The sequence below is a fragment of the Lissotriton vulgaris genome, chromosome 3_1 (genome assembly GCF_964263255.1).
Source record: "Lissotriton vulgaris chromosome 3_1, aLisVul1.2, whole genome shotgun sequence".
NCBI classification, from domain to species: Eukaryota; Metazoa; Chordata; class Amphibia; order Caudata; family Salamandridae; genus Lissotriton; species Lissotriton vulgaris.
In genome coordinates this window covers 889,010,707-889,035,317 of record NC_141689.1, presented here as the reverse complement: position 1 = coordinate 889,035,317, position 24,611 = coordinate 889,010,707, and the positions used below count along the sequence as shown (strand labels likewise).

Below are 24,611 nucleotides of genomic sequence, written 5' to 3'. Positions count from 1 at the left end.
TTAGACAATGGCGATATGCAAATCAGCTCTAACCCTGTTGCCCCATGGGAACAGTCCAGTCCGAACTACAAAAGCCATGTCCTTCCCAGAACGGAATCAAGCATCCGAGGACCGGACTGGTTTCGAGGTAACACCTCATCAGCCCGGCTAGCTTGACTCCAAGTGGTGTGGAGTGCCTGGGACCCACGTCTGGGCATCCCCAGCGCACTTAGGGCGGCAATTGCAAAAACAACAAGTGATGGACTGTGAGTACTAGGAAACTCACACTCCAGCATACCTTAAGTATAGTACACAACCCCATCACTTGTGTAGCTAAAGGCCTTAGAAGGCTAATGCTCACAAACGCTTCCATGATCAGAAATATTGAATCCATTCTGGCTTACTATCGAATGGCAACTAAATGTAATACAACGAAGTGCTTCATGCCGCAACAGCCATCTCATGCATTTCCTCAAACACTGGCTCAAGAGTATGCACTGGTGTAAACATTCTGCGTTTCTTAATTTCTAGTTACTCAACAGATGTCCATATGCCAGTGAAACCCCATGGTTTCCATGTAATTGTTTGATAAAGTGATTAAATAAAAGCTGTATTTGGACGAGCATTAATTAATAATTTAATTATAAATGAGTGTTTGGCAAGTATGTATAAAGTTTATGGAGAATAGATTTGAAGTTTTCTTTCTGCTTTACACCACTATCAAATCCTAAATTTCCTTTACTGTAATGTCTTTTTCACCCTTACTCCGAGACCATGGTTAAAATCTTCACTTAACATTCCGCTTTTCTTTTTTGCAATGACATGTTTGCTGCTTTGGTGTGCCATGTACGTAGCCAATTACCCCTAGTACTATTTCTAAATTTGCCCTTATGTGGACCTACTTTTAATTCTCACCTCTCCAGTGACTCATGGGCATGCTCACAGCCCGCTTTAAAAAACTTACTATGCTGATATTTGAGCAAAAGATTTACAAATGCAATTGGTAGCACCCTGAAACTTTTTGTTAAACTAAAAGGCCTCTCTAAGGGGAAGTACTAAATCGAATATTTTTGTAGCTGGAACAAAATAATGCAATGTTCAGTTTTTCTTCTGCAAGGAAACTTCTTATATAGGATTTAGACAACTGGTGCTCTAAGTGGAGATGGCTCGGATGCTTGACTAGGTAACTTCGCTCGCCCCCCCCATAGATTAATACATTTGTCTACTGAGAATTCTGCAAACACTGGGTGGGTGATTTTAGAGGAGAGCCGTGGGTAAATGTCATTCAAATGATTTGACTTCACCAAGCTGATGGCTAGATTCGTGGGAGTGAAGTTTCTGTGGGCCCTACTAACCTCGATCGATTGTCGAGGGTGTGGGGGGGCAATTATGTGGCCAGTTCTATAGCGTACTGAAATGGATACAGGACTTGCAAACGTTCCCTGCAATGCAAAGGACCATCTTTATGGGCTGGCGGTCTTGGGCTTGTTGGCTGGGCTAGCAGACTGGGTTTACATTGATTTGTGTAGGTTTAGGTGCAGATATAACCAATACTGGAGTTTAATGCGTTTTTCAATCCATCGTTTGGACAAACGTGGGCTTAAGTTCCACAAAAGCAAATGCGTGCTGTCTGACTTTTGGTTCAAAAGGAAAATCAGCACCTGATGCTCCGAATGGCATAGGTAGACCTGATCTGGTCTGATTCTATTCTGCCTGCAGAGTTCACGATTACATTTGTGGTGGGTGAGTCGTTACTGGGGGCCAGCATGCTAGTTGGGCAGCATCAAAGTCTTGAGTGGTTGGTTAACATGGCAATGTGGCGCAGTACTGTGAACTAAGGGGCTAGGCCTGGTCACTGCAGTAATAATTACCTACTGGAGCAAGCCTTGAGCAGCCTACACTTGGCAGTGGCTTACACCATAGGTTTTTTGAGCATCATCACACAACCTGTGCCTAAACAAAATTCTGATTGTCTCAAAATGGGGACAACTCTGCTCTCATGGTTCTGATCTTTGGCTAGGATTGTGCAATTGCTGCAATATGATTTGTTTCATAATCTGCTTGAAAACAGAAGATGATTCAAAGGCCCGCTTAGACTAGTTCTCTACACAGAGTAGTCTACATCCTAACAGGTCGGTACAATAAAACCTTTGTCCCTCTGATTCCAGTTGTGGGTGGACTACTAAAATTCCGGTCTCAATTAATTTGGGTATGTCCACAGAGCTTCAACTTAAAGTCTCAAGTAAACGTGAATGACTGGCTTGCAGCACCAGAGGGTTCCTTGACCGATTGTCAGAAAGTGGCATGCAGGGCAGCACACGCCTTATGTTCAGAAGACTGCAGTGACCGTACCCTTGGAAGGTATTTAAGACTGTTTCTTGCAGGTGTGCTCCTTCCAAAGGAGTGGGAGCAGTACCATGTTGCATCAAAGGATTTGAGCCCGACCAGACCATAATGGTGTGAGCACAGAAAGAAATGTGTTGCATGGACCTTTTAAGAAGTGATGGGGGGCGGGGGGGCCGGAGCGCGAGTCTTGAGACTGCCTCATGACTGAGTAGTTACAGTATCTGACATTCAACATATATTCAGGCAAAAAGACCAGTATTGTGACTTTCTGCTACCACCAGCGAGTTGTCCGGGCCTAGACATAGGGGCAGTAGTTCACCTTGTTAGAACTGCTCTTTGGATGGACTCAGTCTGGCTTACGAACAGCTTGTATCCAGTAACCCTTCGATCCAGGAGATTTGTAACAGGAGTCTCCTGTTTATGAGAATTACATATGTCCAATATAGAAGTGAGGGAGAAAGGTGAACCCTGCCGACTGCATGCAACCCAACGATTGAGGGTATACTGATTATAGTTGAAGAGGGCTCCAGGTAGAATTAATAGTTACTTTGTGTAAATGGATCCCGCTGGTAGCTAATCCACTTAACAAAATTCAGAAATAGTGTGATCACAGAAATAAGACCTGCTACCATTTGGGTCTGAAAAGGGACCGAACTGCAAATTTAGTTGAGCATCGGCGTTTTTAATAAAAATGTTAGGTTTTTTTTCTTCCAGTAATTGGTTGTTCAAGATTGGGTAGATAGCTTGTGACAGAGCAGGTTTGTTAGAGCATGGCAGGCTCGGATTGTAATTCTGCAATGTGGAGGGTATCTGATTGCCACTTTTGTAGTGGCAGCAGGAGTTTCAGACTGATGTCTGTAGAGCTTATAAGAAGTGGTCGCTCATAATATGCAAGGCAGACCCTATTAAAATGTATCTGCTAGGCTGCCACTACCAGTAGTTTCAAATGTCTCCAAGGAGATATCCTGGACTGTCTTTTGGCAGCAGTGCACCGCCAAGCATCATGGACTCGAAGCTGAACTTTGAACTATACATTTGATTGGATGCAAACTTGCTGGATAGATGGACATAAGTGCTATTTATTTCCTGCAACACTAGAGCATCCTGAAACCCAGCATCCAATCTCTATAAGCAAGGGAAGGCTGAATTTGGAGGAGACGGTTTATGAGGGAAATGGAAAGCGTTAATCAGAATAGCATTGTTCCAGGTGCACCTCTTCTGGGTTACGGATTCGAACTGATTCTCCTACATTGGAAATAACCAGCTAAATTTCAGGCAGTACTAAGGCTGGGAAAGTGTTTAATTTGATGCATTGCTTAATCGGTAAGTGCCATGGCTGTTAGATGCCACTCCTGAATGCAATGCCTACCAACTGTTATCCAGTGTAAGACCATACTTTGTCATTGGGCTAATGGATGGCTTATTGCTGCTTCAGTAGGAGCGCTCTATCTTGGGACTGGAAATCTGTCCATTTAAAAATATCGCATGGCAAACTTCATATTTTACAAAAACATTTGCTTCGTTGTGGAGCTAAATGGTTCAGTATTTTTCCATTCCATCTGTTATGATTTCTGTACAGGCTCTCCGTCGTGGTACATTTCCTGTATTCACCCAGCTCAATACTTGCCTCAGTAAGAGGCACTGGAGTTTGTCTTGGTGTCTCGAACCCCTTTGTTGCTGGACCTGTCGTGTTAAATGTATGTGTCCCATTTAGTGTCATCCAATGAGGTGAAAAATTACAGCATTTTCATTTTTGGAGCTCAATTGGGTCATGATCAGGATTCAAGTTAGACACTGATCATGCATTAGTCTGACCATACAGGGGCTCTCTGTATCAAACCTTTGAATACTCACAGGCTGTGCATATGCAAAGGCTTGTAGGCGATATTTCTGATCACAATTCGGTCTTTGCCATATTTCGAACTCTGCATAATTAAACTTCTGACAAAGTTCAAGCTACATCCTTGATCTGTTTAGTTTCTGAGAAAGCATCTTTCAATTTGCTTTGGCAAACTCACTTAATTTCACAATCTTACTGCACATAAACTCACTACTTGCAGCCCAATGCATAGTTTGCCAAGGAGCTAGCCCTTATTCTGACCTTCTCAAATTGAAGACCTTATGTAACATCTCACTGTGCCACACCATTTGTTTGCTACAATTGTACTAGGTGCTATAGCAATGACTTGGAATTTTACAACTAGATGCACATTGCATAGTCTGTTCTGTCAATGTTCATGGTAATTTATGCATGCAAGTTGTCTTAAACACGCAAGTAAGTTTTTCTCTTATAAAAGTATTTCCTCGCATTAAGATTTTTGTGAGCGTGCAGCTGTGAGTAGGTGGTAAACGGTTGTTTCTTGGTCAAATGTGTAGAGCTAAAATAGGATAGACCCCCAGAGCCACTTTCTGCCTTATGGCCAGTGGGTGGCGTCTGACAATTGGAAAGGAGGTTTTCTATTTGGGGGACCATGCTTTCTCCTTGGAGTAAAATATTTTAACAAGTGAATATTCGCACGCTCTAGACTTTTTGCATGAGCGAATATACACTTCTAATTACCTCGTGTGAAAATACTTAAAGAAAATACTTAAAGGTTTGCTATGAGAACTTGGAAATCTGCAACTCTCTGCAGAACAAGGCCAAGAAACCAAACTCTCATGAATTCCTGACAATCCTAAATATGCACCAGTGTCAGGTGCTAGACCTGCAGGTACACTTTCCTAGTTTTCTTTAGGAATGGGGGCTTTGATTTTAAAGATGCAGATTTTTTTTTTCCATTCCTTAAACCGGTTTAATTAAACAATGCTTTAATAGAAGTATTTCCATTCCTTAAACCGGTTTCATTAAACAATCCTTTAATAGAAGTGTTTAAGTTGCCTTTAATTGCTATAGGTTATGGCAAATTGGTCGTTGACCGTCTGCTTTGTTTCCAAGTTTTTGGATCCATTTTATTCCAAAAGTGAAGTGCTCGACCGCTTAGCAAAGTTGTCTGAAATGTATATTCTTGACCGAGTTGTAAATATTTTTAGGTGCATTATTTGCTTGCAAAATAAAATCCCCAGTCTTGCTTTAATTATTTTGCATGCATTAGAACAGTATCGTTGCAGCATTAGAAGTAGCCCCAAATGAAAAATGTGTAATCCTGTTTTAAATTGAAACCACTGGCAATGCAAATGGGGTAAACAATCACTGGTAAAGGCTCGGTTCACAAACCATATAATTTTGAACACCTGATACAAATTGGTGCATAACCTACCCTAGCAATAGTCCATCTTGTCATTTTTCTGCAAAATTAACATGCAGATTAGTTGTACTTGACCGCAAACATTTCCTGGGTGTGGCCATTAGAAATTCCACACCCCCTGAGAAACGGAAATCCGTAATAGTTAAAAACTGGTGCAAGTAATAACTAGTCCAGAGACCACAATCTTTCTAAAGTAGATAGAACGTTGCATACCTACATTCCAAACATACATTCCTTGACTCCTAGGCTGTTTGACGTTGCAGTAGGAATGGGGAGAAAGCATATTCACAATATATAATTCTTGCTCTAAAAGAATGTTGCCCACCATACTGCTGCAGAACACACAAACCGAATGGATTTGTTTATCAAGTGGATGCCAATGCAGCCATCTCCTGTTTCTTCTACTGCTTTCCAAGAAGAGACCACCTTCAGTTAAAAGTGCTTATTTTCTTGCCTCCCACCCTACAAACTAAGTAAATGTCATGTACCTATGAGCAAATCTTACAAAGCTGCCACAAAAATAAACACCATGCTACTCTTCTACTGCGTAATTACTCTAAAGACTGACATGGCATACAACGTCAAGCATTTGACTTTTGTAAGTGCTTGTAGTTTGGGGCTTGTGGGCGGGCATTGAATAAAGAAGTGAGTGCAGTTTTGAAGTAACAGGTGATGACTTTCATGGCTTATTTCCTCGATTAGAGAAATAACATGCCTAGTTCTGTATTGCGCTAGCAGCCGTTCTCCAGTAAAACAAAATGGTAGCCCATTCATTTAACCAGGATTGACATTGTAGAACTGGTCCAGTGTTGTTGAAAATGGCTAAACCTGGATTTCTTTTATGAATGAATTAAGATTATCGAATGTCATTTGAAGAAACTCCTTTCTTTGACATTTCAGCACTGTTACTTTTGTGATGGTAACTTGAACATTTGTCATTTTTTTAAAATGTGGTTTCTCCTCTAGGTAAGAACTGGTGCAACGAAGGCCACAAAAACGGTGGCTGTGAATATCTGTGTTTACCTGCCCCGCAGATAAATAGTTTTTCCCCCAAGTACACCTGTGCATGTCCTGATGGATCTGAACTGGAGGAAGGAGGTAGAAGATGTACAAAAGGTAAATTAAACCTATTTGCTACTCAGTCTAGATGAATACACAAATGGGCTATGGCTGACTGTTGTAACAAACATTTGAGAATTGTGAAGCATAAACATGTTGGACTTTCAGATATGTGGTTTAGTGGCACATTTACACCATCTGCCATGCAGTTTTGGTGAATGTCGGTGTAAAGGAGTCTCGCCGGAATCTGGGCTGGGGCATGTCTGCTAAAGGGCGATGGAAGGCGCGGGTTGTGATGCCATGTTCCAGGCCACCAAATGTGAAGTTTCTCATTAGTCTGTTCCTTGCAATCCCAGTTTTAATCTGCAGTCTTACCCGAAGTCCTTATCACACCCTGAAACCACCATTGTTGTCTTTTGTGCCCCCCCCCCTCCCCAAGCCTCTATCTTGCATTACCACTGCCAAACTAAGGGAATAATGTAAACTCATGATTCTAGCATCAGTTAACTTTTTGCTGGTAAATTAAAGTTCTAGCAAATATTCTTCGGAAATCTTTCTTCTAGACCCAAGTGCAGCCATGTTTTCAGGCACCTATAAACAGATGTCCCTATTCACTAACTTTGCTGCCCATGCTTTTTCATTTAGGCCTCTGTTTGTAGTCTCTGGTAGTGCGCTTAAATAGAGCTCCGAGGAACTTGCTCATACATTTTTTTTTTAAGCCAGTTAATATTTCGGTATTAATAGCACGTTGGGTTGCCAATCTTTAGTTTTCTTTAAAATCCATTATTGATTGCTATTCTGTCAGTATAGTTCCCTTTCCATCCGCTTCGTATTCTGTACTACAGTTAGGGATACTACCACAGGCTGCCTATAAAGGGCCTTATTGTTGGGCAGCTTGACTCTTCCATGTCAGCCTTTTGTGATGTAAGCTTATCTTAAAGTAAGTACCACTTATGGTTGTCAACTCTGGTTTCCAATGGCACTTTGCTTGTACCATGGCAATGTTTGACAATCTCCAATACCCGTACAACAGATCCCTTATCTCTCCGTCAAAATATTAATTCACTCAAACCAATGTACGTACATTGTAAGGTAGAAATACGACTGCATCCTTGAAATTTGCTTCCGTTTCACTGCCCTTCAGATAGAAAATTTGCTAGAACTGTACTCTAGGTGAAAACACTAGTTGGAAAAATATTTGTAGTATGTCTTGAGGAGCCCCTCCTGTTCTGTAATTCACTATCCAGCAAATGCAATGTAGCTTCCTTTTTTTGTACAGTTTGACATTTCAGTAAAATTCCCAAACATGGTTTAATAAACACTGAACAAATACCTTAGACGGAATTATATGGGAGTAGAGTATGGGAAATACAGCTGGATTTAAAAAATAAAAAAACTCAATCGAAAGCATGAGGCATGAATGACCATTACAATTTAGCAAACATATTACTCACTCTACGTTTAGGCTCTACAGTTTTGCCTTCCATTTAGGATAATTCTATGAAACTGCAGTGGACAAGGTTTTTAAACCAAGATGAGCTTGGGCAGACGCTGGTTGGAACCGGGGAGGTTGTTTGATCTAGGTCCCTTGTGACAGTACACCTGCCACTAGCATGGAAGACAAAACAAATGTCACTCAAGCTGTGAATTATTTGGACATGCAGTTAATTTTACTGAATGTTCATACTGGAACAGACACCCACCAAATCCAGTGTTTGTCCCAAATATCTTACACTTGGTGCAACATTTGGCCGTCCTAGCAATGATCCATATAATATACTCATGGTGTCCTAATGTTGCAAGAAACATTTTCGATTTGGTTTCTTCTGTCGCAGTTCTAGCTAAATGCTTTTGTTTCACACATCCTGTGCCCACTTTATGACCATGGGTGCTGGAGCATCAGGTATGCCTAAGCAAAGTTCATTAAAAGCCTAATACAGACTTTAAGCAATAAAACCTTTACACCTTCATGAACACCCTGCAGCCTGTTGGTGTCTATTATGGTGGAATAAGAGACCCATTTGTGCAGGGTAAACCTAGAGGGAACTATCCTGTTTTGCAGAACAAAATTCTAGATTTGTGACCAGTCTTGTTTGTTTTGTCCCAGCCAGGCTTTCAGTGCGAGGGAGATGTAGCACACCATGTCAAATCTTAGAATGTGCAGGTGTTCATATATGGTTATGGATAGCTTCAGTACAGCCCAAGGGTGCTGCCTGCAGCCAAAACACAGGTACCATAAACCAGCACTTGGGATGCAGCTCGGGGAAAGATGCAGTTTATCCCTGTGTAAATCCCAGATGCAAAGAACCTAAGCATGACTGGCACCACCATACTCTAGATCCAGAACACAAATTGAGGTAAAACAGCAGAAGAAATGGAATTCATGTATGAGGTATATTGGAGAGGAGAATTTGTTTAGGGAAACTGACAACCCTCAATTCAGTGCATGCTTTTGTGCATCTAGTTTGGGAGATCTGGCATGTACTATAAGATTCCTTGGATGGTGCAGAATTGGATATATTGTTCTACTTTCTGTGCAGCCCAGACTTCTTGAGAATGGTCCTCAACTGAACAGTCCACCATGAACGGAGATTTGGCTAAAAGGTTGTGTTCTGTGCTAATATTGTGTATTAATTGCACAGACTAATCTCTATTTAGAGGTGTGATATATCAACACCTGGGTACCGCACAGTGGTCTTCAACACCTTGGCTGCTAATGCAATTCCCATCCTGTGCTGGAAATTGCTGTTCTCTATTCATGACGAGCTGAGCTCGTCATAAGCACAGCTCCAGTGTGCCTCATGACTAGCTGAGCTCGTCATGAGCAGGGAAGGGGTTAAAGTGTGTTTTTTTAGAAGACCAGTCTTGGATGAAGTCCACCTGGGCATGTTTTGATGCACTGGTGGCGATTTGGGAACTTTTGAAAGTTTTACCATTCCAAGAGGGCTACAGCTATTTGCGAACTGTAAATGTAAAAATGATTAATGATTAATGATGCTGCACAATAGCAAGCAGTGTGATGGTATGCTGCAGCCGGGCCCATCATTAATAGTTTATTTTTTAAATGCAGTAAAGTTAAGGGGTGGGGAAGAATGTCGGAAGAGCAAGTGGCCTGGTAGTGGAATTGTACCCGTCTCTCACAAACAAAAAAAATAATCTGCGAGCGAGAGCAACAGAATAATTGAGACTGGTAAAGCTGCTAAATATAAAGTGACTTTTGGGTTGAGGTGCGAGGAAATCCTTGCACTCACATGGAGCACTAGGAGCCAAACGAGTTCCACAAAAGTAGTAGTTGGACAAACTGGAACTTTTTTATTTTTATCCACGCTTTGATTGGCAGAGGCAGAACAAACGCATGAATAGGAAGGAAAGCCATGAATTAAAGAGCAGGTAACCTAGATGGAAAGAAATCCAATCCTTAAGAATATGCGGACCCAAAGCCCACTCTTAGTATTGTGTGCAATATCTAAAAGTGGGAATGCAAATGCCTGTGCTGACCCCTTATTTGATGGCCTGAAATGGGATTGTGGTGTTTAAAGACCGTTTTTAGGAATATATATTGAGATCCAATTTAATATTTACTGAATAATCCTTCTCAAAGTTCACTCCTTCTGCATAGGTAAAAGGGAGGGGGAAATGCCAGTTATTACTAAAGTATTAGATTTGCTTAGAGGCCGCACAGTTTGAACAAACTCCCAATTTTGGGGGTTAAAGAGCTAGTTCTGCAAGGATTGTCCTTTTCTTCAGCGTGGTATGATGCCTAGACAGAAGGAGCTGACCGCGTTAAAGGTGCATTATTGCTATTTCTGCTGAAATTGGGGATGGTTAAATGATCCTAATGGGGTATGTGAAGTAGGGAGATTAAATGGCACACGAATGCCCACCAAGTTACCTAATGAAACCCGTTCTGTCTAAAGTTAAGGGATTCTTTTTTATTTTTAACAGATGTTGGAGGTGCTGCAGCTGATGGTGAAACAAAAGATGCCAGTACACGAGGGAAGTCTCAGATCGAAGGTAGTCATTTTAGGAGAATTGCTCGTTTTTGATGATGCACTTGTAATCTTGTGAAGTTGTAATTGTTGGTTTGCCAGTCTGTCAATGAAGGATGTCGAGTAAAATACTTTGTATAAACCACCAGCTTCTCAGCTCTCAAACAAACACTTTTCGGTGGGCCATCAAAAATGAGATTTTTGTTTATATGTCAAAGTGAGTGACCGATAAATGAGTGCTGAAATTCAAAAGTATGAGCGCCATAGCAGTTAGTAAAAAAGCAAAAAACCCTTTGAGCCGGTTGAGAGCTCTAATACTCTAGTAATGTGCATTTCTATTTCAGCAGGGGCTGCCCATTTACCTTCAGCGATCTCTTGCCCCTCTTGTCAGGTTGAAAGGCAGGAGTAGGGATGTGGAGCAGTCTCCTGCGGTGCAGGTTAGAATCTCTATCAGCTTGCCATATGGCTGCCTGGAGCCCCACTGCACTTCATTGACCTCTCCAAACACCCCTTTTCAGTCTGCTTCACAAACTAGTTTGAGTCTAGGCTTGGGAAATGAAAGGACGTGACCTGACAGTCAAATGTTCCCCTATTGCGACAAAAGCTACTGGTAGGAGATGGGTGGCACAGTCTGCTTAGCTTTGACAGGTGAACAGTGCTGATGAGCACAGGCGCCAGTGCAAGAAAACACCTAGACTTTTTAATCCACTGAGCCCCTTGAAGTCCAGGTCACTTGCTTGATCATTCTTAATTTCTATCAATTTTATGGTTTATCCGCCCCAAAGGGTGGATGACCTGCATCACAGGATACTTAATACTATTCAGCCTAATTATTATTATAAAACATTTATAGAGCACACTATAACCCTGTGGGCATCCTGGTGCTTAACACCTTCGATGCTGATGACGAGCTCAGCACGTCATCAGCCACGGGTGACGTGTGCGGATGACTAGCTGAGATCATCATGTAACGCGGTAATTAGAAAACAGCCGCACAGCGCAAAAATAACCGCAGCAGCGATGCGGTTAAAGAACAGAACCGGCACAGGAACTATCGGCTGCATGAGAAAAAAAGGGAACCCAGTATCTGTCAAGTCTACTACAACCCTCAAGTAGGGACATGTTATACCATGGGGAAGAGCCCGGTCTTAATTTTCTTGCGGAACAGCAGCAGGACTTGTGTTCTCCTAATTTCTAGAAGACCATTCCAAAGGCTAGGCGCTGCCACACTGAAGGCTCTCCCTCTCAGGGTCACCCTCCTTATGTTGGGTACACTTGCACAATTGGCGGTAGAGGAACGAAGATTCCAAGTAGGCTTGTACCACTGAAACTTGTCCTGAAGTGGCTTAGGGCCTTGTTCATGGAGTGCTCTAAACACAATGCACAATGATTTAAGCCAGATCTGTTGAGCTACTGGGAGCAAATGTAGATCCACCAGTGCTTGTGGTGTTGAGGATCAACTGGGGCGGGAGAGTGCTAACTTTGCTGCTGCCTGGATACTCTGAAGTCTGGCAATCAAGAATCCCGGAAATTCTAAAAGCAGAGCATTACAGTAATCCAGACGGCTAAGGATGGTACTCCTAACTACCATTGTCCTCACCTGTGCAGGTAGTAGTGGCAACACCTTCCGAAGGCCTCTGATTAAGGAAAAGCAACTCTCCTCCAGTTTATTAACGTGGGTCTCCAAATTGAGATTCTCATTGAGACTGATCCCCCAGATTGCGCACAGTGTTCACGTGTCAGTGTACCATCTAATAAAGGCCAGAAGTCTGTTGGCAGACTTCGGGCAACACCCCCCCCCCCCACCCCCCTACACTGTAAAACCTGTTTTCCCACTATTAAACTGGAGCGAATTTTCCTTCAGCCATTTTCCTTCAGCCATTTTTTCATTTCATGCATACAAGCATGAAAGCATTCAGTGATCCCACCTGATCCCCATCCAAGGATATAAAAAGCTGCATAATTAATGTCACTGATATTATGCGCCTTGATTCCCAACAGAGGTTGCATAGAAGCATTGAACAAGATCGGGCTGATTGAGCCCTGCGGTACCCGTGTAAAACTTCCACTAGTTCTGATTGGTACGGGGGGGAGTGCCACCGCTTGCCATCTATCCGACAGATAGGATCGCAGCCACCTGAGCGCTACTCCTTTCACTCCAAAAGTCTCTAGCCTTGAAAGCAGAATGTCCTGGTCCACTGTATCGAATGCAGCGGATAGGTCCAGCAGAATTAAAATTGCCAACTGGCCCCTGTCCATCCGCATCCGAAGGTCCTCCAGCACCACCACTAAAGCTGATTCTGGCCCATGACCCGGTCGAAAACCGAACTGTTCCTCTTCCAGTATATTTGTCTCCAAAAAATTGGACCGGGTCCTGCTGACCAAACGTTCCAGGATCTTGATCAGATAAGGCAGGTGTGAAATTGGTCGGTGGTTCTTATGAATGCACGGATCAAGGGTAGATTTTTTTCAAGAGTGGCGTTATGACGGCCCGCTTCCATTCTAAAGGCACAACACCTGTATTGATAGACTGGTAGCCTAACTGTCGTAAGATGGGAAAGATCTCCAACCCAAATTCCTTCATCAGCCTGTGTGGCAGAGGATCCAAGGAGAGCCAGAGGATACCCCTAAGGCCACTCTACCAAACTCCTTCTCTGATGGAGTCTGAAAGTTATCCAGAGAGACCCCAGAAGCAACTAACTCAACAGCGCCCTTCTCATTTGAGCCTCTTACCACTCCTTTCTGCGTTGTCTAGGTGGATTGATAGATCCTTCATACTTTCCGCAATTTTATTTTGTCTTGAAAAAAACATGCCAATCCATCACAGAACTCCTGGGATGGTTTAATTTTACTAGTGGTACACATGGTTGGTCAGACCTTTCACTATTATAAATATATCCCTAGATTTATTGGAACTCTTTAGTATAGTGGATGCAAAATACTCTGCCTTGGCTGTAGTTATTTCTTGTTTGTATTTTATTATACACCTCCAGCTTGTTTTATCTTTTTCCAAATATTACCCTTCCACAGTCTTTCTTCCTTTTTACATGAGAGCTTGAGACTCCTCAATTTCTCTGTGTACCAGGGAGCTGACGAGTTTCCTCTTTTCTTAATGACTTTAAATGGGGCAAACTGTTCAACCCTGAGAAGCAGATTACAGAGAACTATACTACATCTAACCAAGAAACTGATCAGAGCCTCCACATGAAACCGAGGTCCACCAGTTTCTACCTTTTTCAAAAGGCCTTTCCAGTCTCGTCCAATAAGCATTCTAGCCTTTCCGTCCCCAGGTTTTATTCTTTTCAAGCTTTGGACACTGAACATAATTAAGTGGTGGTCCGTCCAACCCACTGGCATGATTTCCTTCATACCGACCAGGCCTTCCTCTGCAAAAATCAAATTTAAAATGTGGCCACCCTTATGTGTTGGTTCAGTCACCCATTGCTTCAAGCTCAGATTAGCGCAGGATTGAATTATGTTATGAAAAGCTGTGTCAATACTTCCATTTTCCCATAAATTAAAGTCCCCCAAAACTATTAGTCGTGTGTGTGTGCCATATCACTCACACTAAAGATCTTGTCTGGCACATGGACCAGAGGAATGGTGTTTGACTGGGTTAGTCACTGCCTTTTCCTGATGCTCTGCAAAAGATGCTATGCAATAATCTCTGGCATATTAGAAGTTGGACTAGGCTTAATCCTGTAGCTTTTGGGAATGAATGACACTGTTTGCTAAACCAATAATGCAAGTTAACTTGCATTCACGATTTCTTCCATCATGAAGGTTTCTGTTGACCATATTTACTTAATATTTTCGTACAACTGACTGCCAAATTGTCGGTGTGCTGCGTGGTTTGAAGTCTGTGCAGCCAACTATTAACGTAGCTCCAGCAAGATAAGTACTTAATTGCAGACTTTAATGCATTCACTCTATAGTTTATGGGAAAGATGAAGGTCCCATGCAGCTTTTTCTCACAACCTACTGTGTTCATTGTTTACACCCTAAACTACAAGCTCAGACTTTAATCTTGTCAGTAGAACATGCTTACCGGGATGCAGCGGTAATGCGTGCTCAGGCAGTGTACCTTACTGCTCTCTACAATTTAGCACAGTCACGAGGATGGACACTTTAAACACCAGAAGCCCTGTGAGCATCTCTAGTTAATAATGACCAAACACGTCTGACCAGCAGCAAAACATGTTCTTACCTGCCAGAACTAATGCTTTCTCGGAGCAGTGTAGGGACTGTAAGCTAAAGCTTTGAAAGTACTGGTGCCTGCTTTTGTTTTAGAAGTAATCTGTTAGGAAGTTCGTTGATTATAAATGCTCCACCATTTTGTGTTGGTGGCTAATTCGCAAGTGAGTTATGATAACTATGATGGCCTGTTTCCACCTTTCAACAAAGACCAGTACCAGCAGGTACATGCTTTGAAAGCAGTGCTGCAAAGCATGCACAGAGGTATACGTTGATGCACATTATCAACAAACCAATGCTTGATCTGCAAATTCAGAGACTTGTTCTTTTAATGAATTGTATGTATATGGTTCTTTTGGCCAATTGCAAGTTCAAAATGCACAATCTGCTATTTTATTAAATATTCTTTAGGGACTATCTCCAAATCCCCATTAATTTAAAAAAATGTTCGTAAAAATTGCAATTTGACCAAAGTTTCCATCTGTGTGGACTTTTTATCCATTTGTAAACTGAAAGCTTTTGAAGAATTTTCGTACCTCTCGTGCTCTACCTTGGGCCGTGCTCTACCTTGGGCCAGTGTATGTGAGGAAGTGTCTTGTTGCCCGTTACTAAGGACACTTAACTGGGCAAGCCCTTTACTAGAAACCCCTATCACTAAACTTTGTGGATTGGCCCTTTTAACGGGCATGCAGTAATTTCATTTTTTTTGTTTAAAGAAGCTTAATCAGGCACTTAATTGCATTTTCTTTGGAATTTATTGGCAATCTTCCCTTCCTTTACACCAAGGTGGAGATGCCCAGTTACCTCTCGAAGCCCGATTTTAACATTCGCCCGCCCTTCCCGTTGCATGCTTTTTCTCTATAGATCTAGGATGTCTGATTACACAGCAAATTGGAGTGGTGGCTTTTCTAACCTTTGGGAATTTGTTTCCCCCACCTTTAATTTCTTGGGCGAGAACCTAACCCATCCATACTTTGTTTCCAGAGGTTTATGGTCACTTTTTAATGCACTCCTTTGTTCTAATTTCATGAACACCTTGCATCTCGTAAGTGACATTTAAATCCTAATAAGTTTATTCTCTTCCTGATGTTACTGCCCCGGTGTATTTATCAGTTAGTTGTTAGTTTGACCTTTACACTTGTTTAAATATACCTTAAACAGTAAAACTACTTTTCAAAGTTTGGTATAGTGCTCAAACGCCTGTGAATGTCCTAGTAATTAATGACATTGCACATCAGAAAATGTTGTTAAACAGCAGTTAATTAAATTGGTCACTTTAAAGAACTACAAACAACTACGGGTGTTTAACGAAAATCTCTAACACTTTACAGCTTAAACTATTTAATGACAGACAAGATTTTGATAGATGGCCCCCTTTGGGCAAGAACAAAAGCGCTACCACTTCATTCCTTAAAAGCATCTCCAATGAACTCTCGAGACTGGCACTTTAACAAGTGTCAGTGTCCGACCCTTTCTTCCAAACCTTGAAGGCCATAGCCAATGTTAGGAGTTACTGTGCGCTACTGCATACAGAGTGTGCTCTGCATGAACACAATGCTCATAGTAACAAAGCAGCTCATCCTGACAATATCCGATATAGGCTTAAGACTGTATTTAGTTGTTGTAAATAGATTTCACAGTACTTGGATTTATTTGAAAACTACTGGGTGTTTCTCCATGCCAACTCCTAAAATCTGCAATAGCCTTCCCTAAAATTTTTATCCACCATCTTAGCCTTGCTGTTCTTAACTATGTAATGTCTTCTCTTGGTGGGTTACTTTTTCGAATACATTACTTTGGTGGGTTACTTTTTCGAATACATTACTTTGAAGAATCTGGAAAACTGGCACCCTAAATCATTGTGTGAATTTTTTTCTTATTTTGTTCTAGAACACAGCTCCTCTGTATTTAAAGCAAATCCGTCTACAAAAGGGTCGTCTGCAGCCTGGGCTATTCTTCCTCTTTGTAAGTATTGGATGAGAAGCTTTAGATTATACAATAGTTGGCAATTAAGTAATTTCAGAAACTTCACAGAATTCTTGTGACAAGACCATAGCTTTTGCATTTCTCCATTTTGATAATCAGCCTTTGCAGGGTTTAACTCAACAATTCCCATGTCTTATTACTCAGACCGCTTTCAGCTGTATGTTGTAGAAGCTGGATTGAAGAGCATACCAATACATACAGTGCGCTTCCGGTCATTCCGTTGCTTAACATTGGTGGCTTTATTCTTAATGTTTACTTGGCTTTACAACTTCCTCCAGTGTTTAGTCTTACACTGCAGCATAGCTTATTTACAATTATTTAGATTTTGACTTGTGCTTACATTGAGTGAACTTTTGATTTTAGCATTCCATGAAGTGAGTGAATGTGTTCTTGCTTCGTTGTGTGCTAGTTCATCCTCAGATTTCACCTATGCTTTCCAGTTTTGTCGCTCCCCAATGCAACAACCCAATTGTGTCCCTCTGCTTTTTCATTATTTTTCAACTCCATGCTTGCCCAAGCTCCTACACTGCTCGCCTACTCCCCGTTGGCACCCTTACTCTTTTGTTCTCCCTAAGCACTTTTTAACTTCATTTTTGGAGAGCCTACAAATACTTGGCTGAGCCCTCTTTTTAAATGTCTTTGTGCATTTTTTTATTCACCATACCAAAATTGGGTCCCAACATCTTGGAATGAACGTAGCCAAGAACTTGACGGTACTATGAGGTCAACAGGACTATAAAGAGGCAGATTGCCTCTGTAGTCAACTCATGGCTCTAGATCCTAAACACTGAAAATGCCTTATCTTCCTACCTTGGGATGCACAAAAAACTGTAGTTGAGGCTCTGATCCTATCCTCGCTGGACTATGTCAATGCTTTATCTGCTTTACCGATTACTTGACCGACCGCCTCAAAGTGGTCCAGTGTACTGCATTGCTACTATTCAAGCACTCTAAACGGTCACCAATAAGTCTCTTGCAAGAAACTACACTGGCTCCCTATCAAAAGGCAGCGCCATCACAACATATTGTAGAAGTGGTAGCTGGTTTGGGTAATATTGCTGATGCGGTTTGATGGCAGTGTCAATCTGTCTTTAAATCCATTCCCTCTTGCTGCATAGTCTCTGTGCAACCAGTAAGCTAACTTGAGTCACGTGACACAGCACGAAGATTAGGTAAACTGCTCACATTTCTTTGCTCAGGATCATTAACGTTTGGAGGACATGGGGCAGCCGCAAGACTGCACTAACTGGTTGTTTGATAAACCTAGATATAAACTTTGGGTTTGCATATATGGTTGCAATAATTAACACATTGTGCCTGTCAGTCGCAGTTGTACATGCAGCTCTCCATTGGAAGCAGTTGTAACAAGGGGCTGTAAAGCTAAATTGAAACAGGCACTCTCGTACAACTGCAAATGAGACGAGTACAACATTTACAGGGCTGGTTACAGAAACGGCGCTAGAATTATCAAACCTAAAAAGAAAAAACTAACCTTCCCAAAGCGCTTGCTGAAAGAAATGGAATAAATAGTGCTCGTACACTATCTGAAATAGACCAAAATAAAAGGATACTAGTAATAGGCCAAGCTCTGTGGAGGGAGCAAGACACGAGGGACAAATCGGATTACCCGCATAGAAGCAAGCTTTTGGGAAGGACCCAAAGAAACCATTCAAAAGCAATGTGAAGCTGTAAGCCCAAAGTGGATACAACATGTCGAAGAAATGGCCCATTCGTTACCTAGGTGAGACCTAAAAAGCTCAAACTCTTGATTTGTGTGATACGTGATGCTGGTCAAATACCAGAACTCAAGGATCTGCATGTACTATCTCCAGAGACCCATGCACTCCACGAATGCCCTATTTCTGGTTCTGCAATTTAATGAAAAAAAGGTAAGGGGGGGGGGACCCTTTCTCCTTTCTGGTAGCCTTTGTGGAATCTGCTCCCTCCAATTAATCACAGTGAGTAAGAGTGCTTTTCAACAAACTATTCAACAATGAATTCGTACGTTTACCTGATCTACTCTGGCCCTCTTGAGGCTGCGTGCTCTAGAAATGCCCTCAATCATTCATTAAACTGTGAAATAAATTAAAACAAATCTCCTGCACATAACTCATATGTGCACCCATGAGGATGCTTGCACCCTAATTTCATTTTGCAGTGGTAGCTTTCTGTTCCACATCGGCACACACATTTTAGTTTTGCCAATGTGAAAAAGCAGTATCAATGTTTGCTAACTCCATTGAAAGGAAAAATCTTAAATTAAACTGCAGGTAAGGCATGAACTGCTTTGGTTTAACTTGATATTTGCTTTTTATGTCAAATGTGCTTTGTACTGCTTTACAGCGAGTAATGTGTTTTGTCTATTGTATTGAAACATTAGCTAAGTAGTTTGAAATTTAGTTTTTTTTGTGAATGGTTAGGGCAGAATAAGTTGTGCCTCAGTTTTTAAAAGCTGGATAGCTATAGCTATAATGAAAATGTGAATTTTATTCTTCTAGTGCTACTTGCGTTGGCGGCTGGTGGTGGTTACCTGGTGTGGCGAAATTGGAAGCGCAAAAATATGAAAAGTATGAACTTTGACAATCCAGTGTACTTGAAGACCACTGAGGAGGACCTCAACATAGATCTAGGTCGACACAGTACTTCAGTAGGACACACATATCCAGCAGTAAGTTTGAAGGCACTGCTCAAAGTTAAAATGTTTTTAAATCTAACCCAGAATCACAATGTTAAAATCAACATCCACAATCTTCATGTCAGAAGGGTAACACTCTAACTGAAGACCTCCTTACTGCAATCTCTTATCTCAAACAAGTATGCTAACTTTTTGTTCTTGGAAATTGTGTTGACTTAAGGTAGTCTAAAGTGCCTTGACTCATTATTTCAAAATTGCATGCTAGTCTTTTGGCTATTGGTTACCACACAAATCCAAACCAAAGCAGTCTGTTGGATCTATAATGTTTTGTGAACTCTATTTCCTCTGATCTGACTTGGGCATGTACGGGCGATCAAAAGGTACAGTGCAGTGTTCTGGTCATGTCTTCCCCCTGCTAAAACACCAGAGGTTCTGCTCAACTTTGTCACTAGAACCAATTGCAGGTTAAGACCCCATTCTATAGACTTTTCTTCATAAATAACACCTACAAATAAGGTCCTGAGTTTCTGAAATTTTATCATAAGGAGTCTCCACCACCAAAAATCTTCATCCTGCTGTACTCCTATGGACGATTTAGGTGTTTCATATTTGGCCATGCACTTGGAGAAGCAGCCTCTTGAATGATGAGCCTAACTTATTTGATTAGTTTCCAAGTGGAAGACTTGGACAGGTATGTGTTGGTGCACACAGGAAGCATCTATTGCGATCTGTCTAGAAAGTAGAAGTTCCCCATGTCACTGTAGCTAAGCCTAGACAATAGTACTGGTTCAGTGTGCCACAGAGTGTAATGTCTGCCCTCCAACTAGACTAAATTAAAGTTAAAAAAAATTCCAGGCATTAAAGTGTTGCTGACAATACCCCACACCACTTAAAAACTAGATACTCTGATCAGGCAGTGATGGTTTGTTGAACACTTGCTGGTTCGAGCTACCCAAGCTGAATGACCCATTATGACAAATCATTGGGTGCCTTTCTGGTGTTCAATGAGGCATACTCATCCTGGCAGTGTTCACTAGTGCCCAGCTTGGGCCAAGGAACAGAAGTCACTATTGATCTAAGCACTTATAATAATGGCTAGTAAAGGTGTCCGCTCACATGGTGAGGTGGCCTACATTACATAACCCACCAGTATTAGTCCAGGTTTCCAGTGACTGATCACACAGCAGACCTGGGTGAACAAGACATGGTGGTGAGGTCTTTGGATAGTGGCCAAGTTGCTGGGAGGGTCGTGTCTATCGCCTTACGTGCATGACCGAAAAAAGATCATAACAGGCCTAGAGTCAAGATGACCTTTAGTATCCTTGTAAGGGGCAGCATAGAAATTTTCTGTAGTCCCCTTGAGCAGCAAAGAGGGGTATATGCATGTTCTCCTCTGGCACAGGGAGGATCATGAATTAATGAAGGAGGCAGCCCAATAGTCTGTCTTTAAGACGCTATGTCCCCTTCATCACAAACACCAATGCACTGTTGGTCTTATTTCCTAGTCAAGTCTCTGAGGTGACCTTGGGGTCACAGTTAAACTTAGTAAGAGCTGTTGCGCACATGTCCTTTCGGGCAGCTGATGTCAATTTGCTATGCAAGTTTTTCCTCTGCACTCAGGTGAGCTATTGCAATTTTCAGACTTGACGAGACTTGGTCCTAGTCTTATAAGGCGAATAGCAACCCTCAGTTTCTCCTCCTGGATCGTGTCTTCTCTAGTGTACGGATGTACTTTTCTTTTGATGCATAATCAAACCATGAACTTTTTACTAGTTGTTGAGCTCATTACTTTTCCATGATGGCTCGTCTAGTGAGTTATCTGCAGTTTTAAATTTCTTCAAAGGACCCTCCCATCCAGTTGGGGACAGGTCCGTGATCTGCTCATGTCCACCTTATTCCGTTTCTATTCTTATTCTGTTTCTAGTTTATTGGAATATTTCTATAGCACAGAGGGGCTGTTGGCACTGTAAATGAGGAATGTGTGCTTATGCAGAAGATCAGACCCTACCTAGCAGTCGACCATACACCATATTTCGAGTTTTTAAAAATTCTATTCAGAAGTTTGGCAATTTGCTTACCTGAAGTTTATGGGAATTAGACTTCAGGTGTTAATATGAAATGTCTCCCCTTCAATCATCTTGAGGATTTAAAGTGCATTGACGGGCTGTAAACAATTGCTTGGAGGCACAACATACTCCTCTTATAAGTTTACTTTCTGAATTTGACAAACGTGAATCCGATGCATGAGACCATGTTAACAAAAAACTTGTAACTGAAAGCCAGTGACGTTGTTTGAACGGGTCTCATGTATACTGAAGCTCCTTCATGCCTAATAAGTTTGTTTTGCCCGTGTTATGCTTTTTCGGGCAGCTCTTGGTATTTGGTTATGAAAATCGAGGTACAATGCGCAAATGCTTTGGTAAATAACACCTGAATGAAGTTAAACAATGTAGCTAAACGCCTTGGAGCATACATATGATAAAACCTGCTTTCGATGCAGCTGAGGTTTAAGACAACAGATAACGGTCGAATATACCCCACAAGATGCCTGTAAACTTTGCAGTGCCCAACACGTCCATACTGGCTGACCAGATCCGGACTAGGGTGGCCTTGTACCGGCAAAGATCCTTCTGAGCAGATATGAAGTGGTTCTGATGAAATGGATATTAGTCTCGAATATAGATCTTAAGCAGGAAAGGGGTTCGGTTTTCAGCCTAGCAGAGCAACTGGGACTACTTCAGAGGGCTACATCAAAGGGCTGTTGGCCTACCTCCACATCCAGAACGACCAGTTGATTCAGGAACGAGAAAATTGTGTACATGCAGCCTCCCTGTTCTGCGATATACTCTGAGCAGCTACATAGAGGTGCACATGCAAAACTACACATTGCTAATTTTGCATACATATGTCCAGACAAACTACATCCATGCCTTGGAAAAAGACCAAGGCAAGAGACCGCTGTTATCTGAGAGTGTGCAGTCTTTACGCATTGGGTGGGGGTGGGGGTGGGGGGGGGGGGGGGGGGGGTTGAAGCGACAAGTTGTGTTCCTGACTATTATGCCTTGCCTTTCCATGCTTGCGTGGGTTGACACTCGGTTTTGTACTTCCGATGCCTTGTCTGCACTGGAGCACAGTCTGTCTTGTAATCAGCAAGCGAGATCACAATCAGTGGCTCATGCATGATTGCTGAGCTCCGGGAAGGAACTCTGGGGAAGCACCCAGGACTTTCCCACATTGTAGAAGTGTAGGGCTCCACACTCATCAAGCCATATGGGGTACAGCTTGTGTACACTTGTATATCACAAGTGATGTGCATTTTGATGTTGAGATTTATGAATGGAGCCCAAAATGGCTTTGTTTAATGTGGCCTTCATTTAATTTTGGTACAGTTACGACAAGGTCCAGTATCTGCAGTGGTGGTTGTCACCAATCTAAACTGTTAGGGCCTTGGGGGAGGGGTGGCAAACACAAAATTATAAATCTCTTGCCTGCTGCTTTGCTCCCGCCACCTTGTTGCTCCTGCTCCTCTTCCGGAAGTGGATGGGCTTGAAAGCGCAGGCTCCCCACTCAATCCAGATGCTGCTCTCATGCTGAGAGCAGTTCCAGGATTGGTCGGAGCAGCCTAGTTTGCTGCTCACAGTGCATTGGAGCCTGTGGCATTTCTCCAACCCGGCTGTGCAATGTAGCTGGTTTGAGAAATAGAAGTACGCATGTCAGTTCGTCCGGCTTAAAACTGCTTGCCAAAGTGACATACTTATGCGCACCTACCTCTCCTTGCTGCCATGGGTTGACCCTGTCCCTCCCACTTTATCAGCGCAGACACTGATAAGACGATAAATGTTTCATTAATTTATCTGCTGGCAGTGGGCTGACGCTACTCCGCCAATACAGGGGAGCCGCCCCTATAAGTTTAAGCAGTTTAATTGCTTTTAAAGTGTACTAAAATCTTTCAACTGCCTACCAGGCTTTTAGTTTGAAAATTTTATTGGAGACATTGAAGTTCCTATCAATGTAAGGTTTCAGAAACACTATGCATTTTGTGAACTGACTATTTTTTTTTCCTTCTGCAGATATCGATTGTGAGCACAGAAGATGACCTGGCGTGAGCATGGGCTGGTCGGCCGGCATTCACCTCCCTCCTTCAGTATACAGCGCTTGTACAGTTTATTTTTTTCTGAATGGTAACCAAGTCAACGACTGAACACATCCCGCCTTGGAAGAATGCGGAGAGAGTCTTTTGTATGCGTGACACATTTTGGGTGCAATTGTTTTAAATGCTTACAAATGAAACCTCTTGTAAATATTTCTTAATCGTAGGAGTTCAGCTTGTGATGTGGTTACCATTTAGTCTCCAACCTTTGGACTTTGTCAGTATTAAAACAATCCTCACAGGCTGAGTACTGTAAAAAGCACTTTCCATAGAAAGCCATATTCCAGCAATGAAATTTGTGCTACGTTAGTGACACCCCACCTGTACATATTTGTATAGGCCATGTGTAAATATTTCGAAGAGATGCAATCACTATTCTTAAGCACTTTGGAATTTGTATGTATATAAGACCCTGTACACTTGGACTTTTTTGCTAGGGCAATGGCAATAGGAGAAAACGGGTTACTCTGGTCAAATTGCCAAAAAAATAATTTGTAAAAGTAATTTTGTATGTGTGAATGTAGTTGAAAGTGTTTTGACTGTAACCTTTTTATAAGAGGTGTGCAGAGAGTGAACGCTGTATCAGAATTAACACTTTTCTGATCATTAAAAATAAAAACTTATTTAAAAAAAATTATGTGGTGATTCTTTAAATTGTAAGACTAGATAAAGGCAATCCTTATGAATAGGAACATGACGTAAATTAAGGAGAACCTCATTTAAAGAGGTTCAATTTAAATCAAACTGTAAAACACTATTTTCGTTGGCGTAGCTATGAACTGTTGCATTAGTGTTACAATTCTGGCATTTTGAGTAGGTGTTTTAGAAATGTATGCTCACCCAGATACTAGGGGTTTGAGGTATATCGGCTGGCATTTTCTACCTCTTTACTACCCATGTAGTTATCATCCTGCTCTGCTCGCCCCTCTGCTGTTTGTGCTAATGGTGTTGGTGTACATCTCTGCTGCCTTATGTCCCTGTTGTATGCTGTGATTTACAGTTCCTCCTTCCAGCTATCCTGATGGTTT

At 42.0% G+C, this 24,611-nt stretch overlaps 1 protein-coding gene across 1 annotated transcript in view; it reads left to right on the top strand.

The window, feature by feature from the left end:
- The window catches only part of VLDLR (very low density lipoprotein receptor), a 116,319-nt gene extending 92,105 nt beyond the window's left edge, over positions 1–24,214 (top strand). The window contains exons 15-19 of the mRNA XM_086961215.1: positions 6,537–6,686; positions 10,575–10,643; positions 16,703–16,777; positions 19,297–19,466; positions 23,504–24,214. Of these exons, the coding sequence (XP_086817341.1) occupies positions 6,537–6,686; positions 10,575–10,643; positions 16,703–16,777; positions 19,297–19,466; positions 23,504–23,539 (500 nt within the window). The 3' untranslated portion in view covers positions 23,540–24,214. The remainder of the gene's footprint in view (positions 1–6,536; positions 6,687–10,574; positions 10,644–16,702; positions 16,778–19,296; positions 19,467–23,503) is intronic.
- The last annotated feature ends 397 nt before the right edge of the window (positions 24,215–24,611 follow it).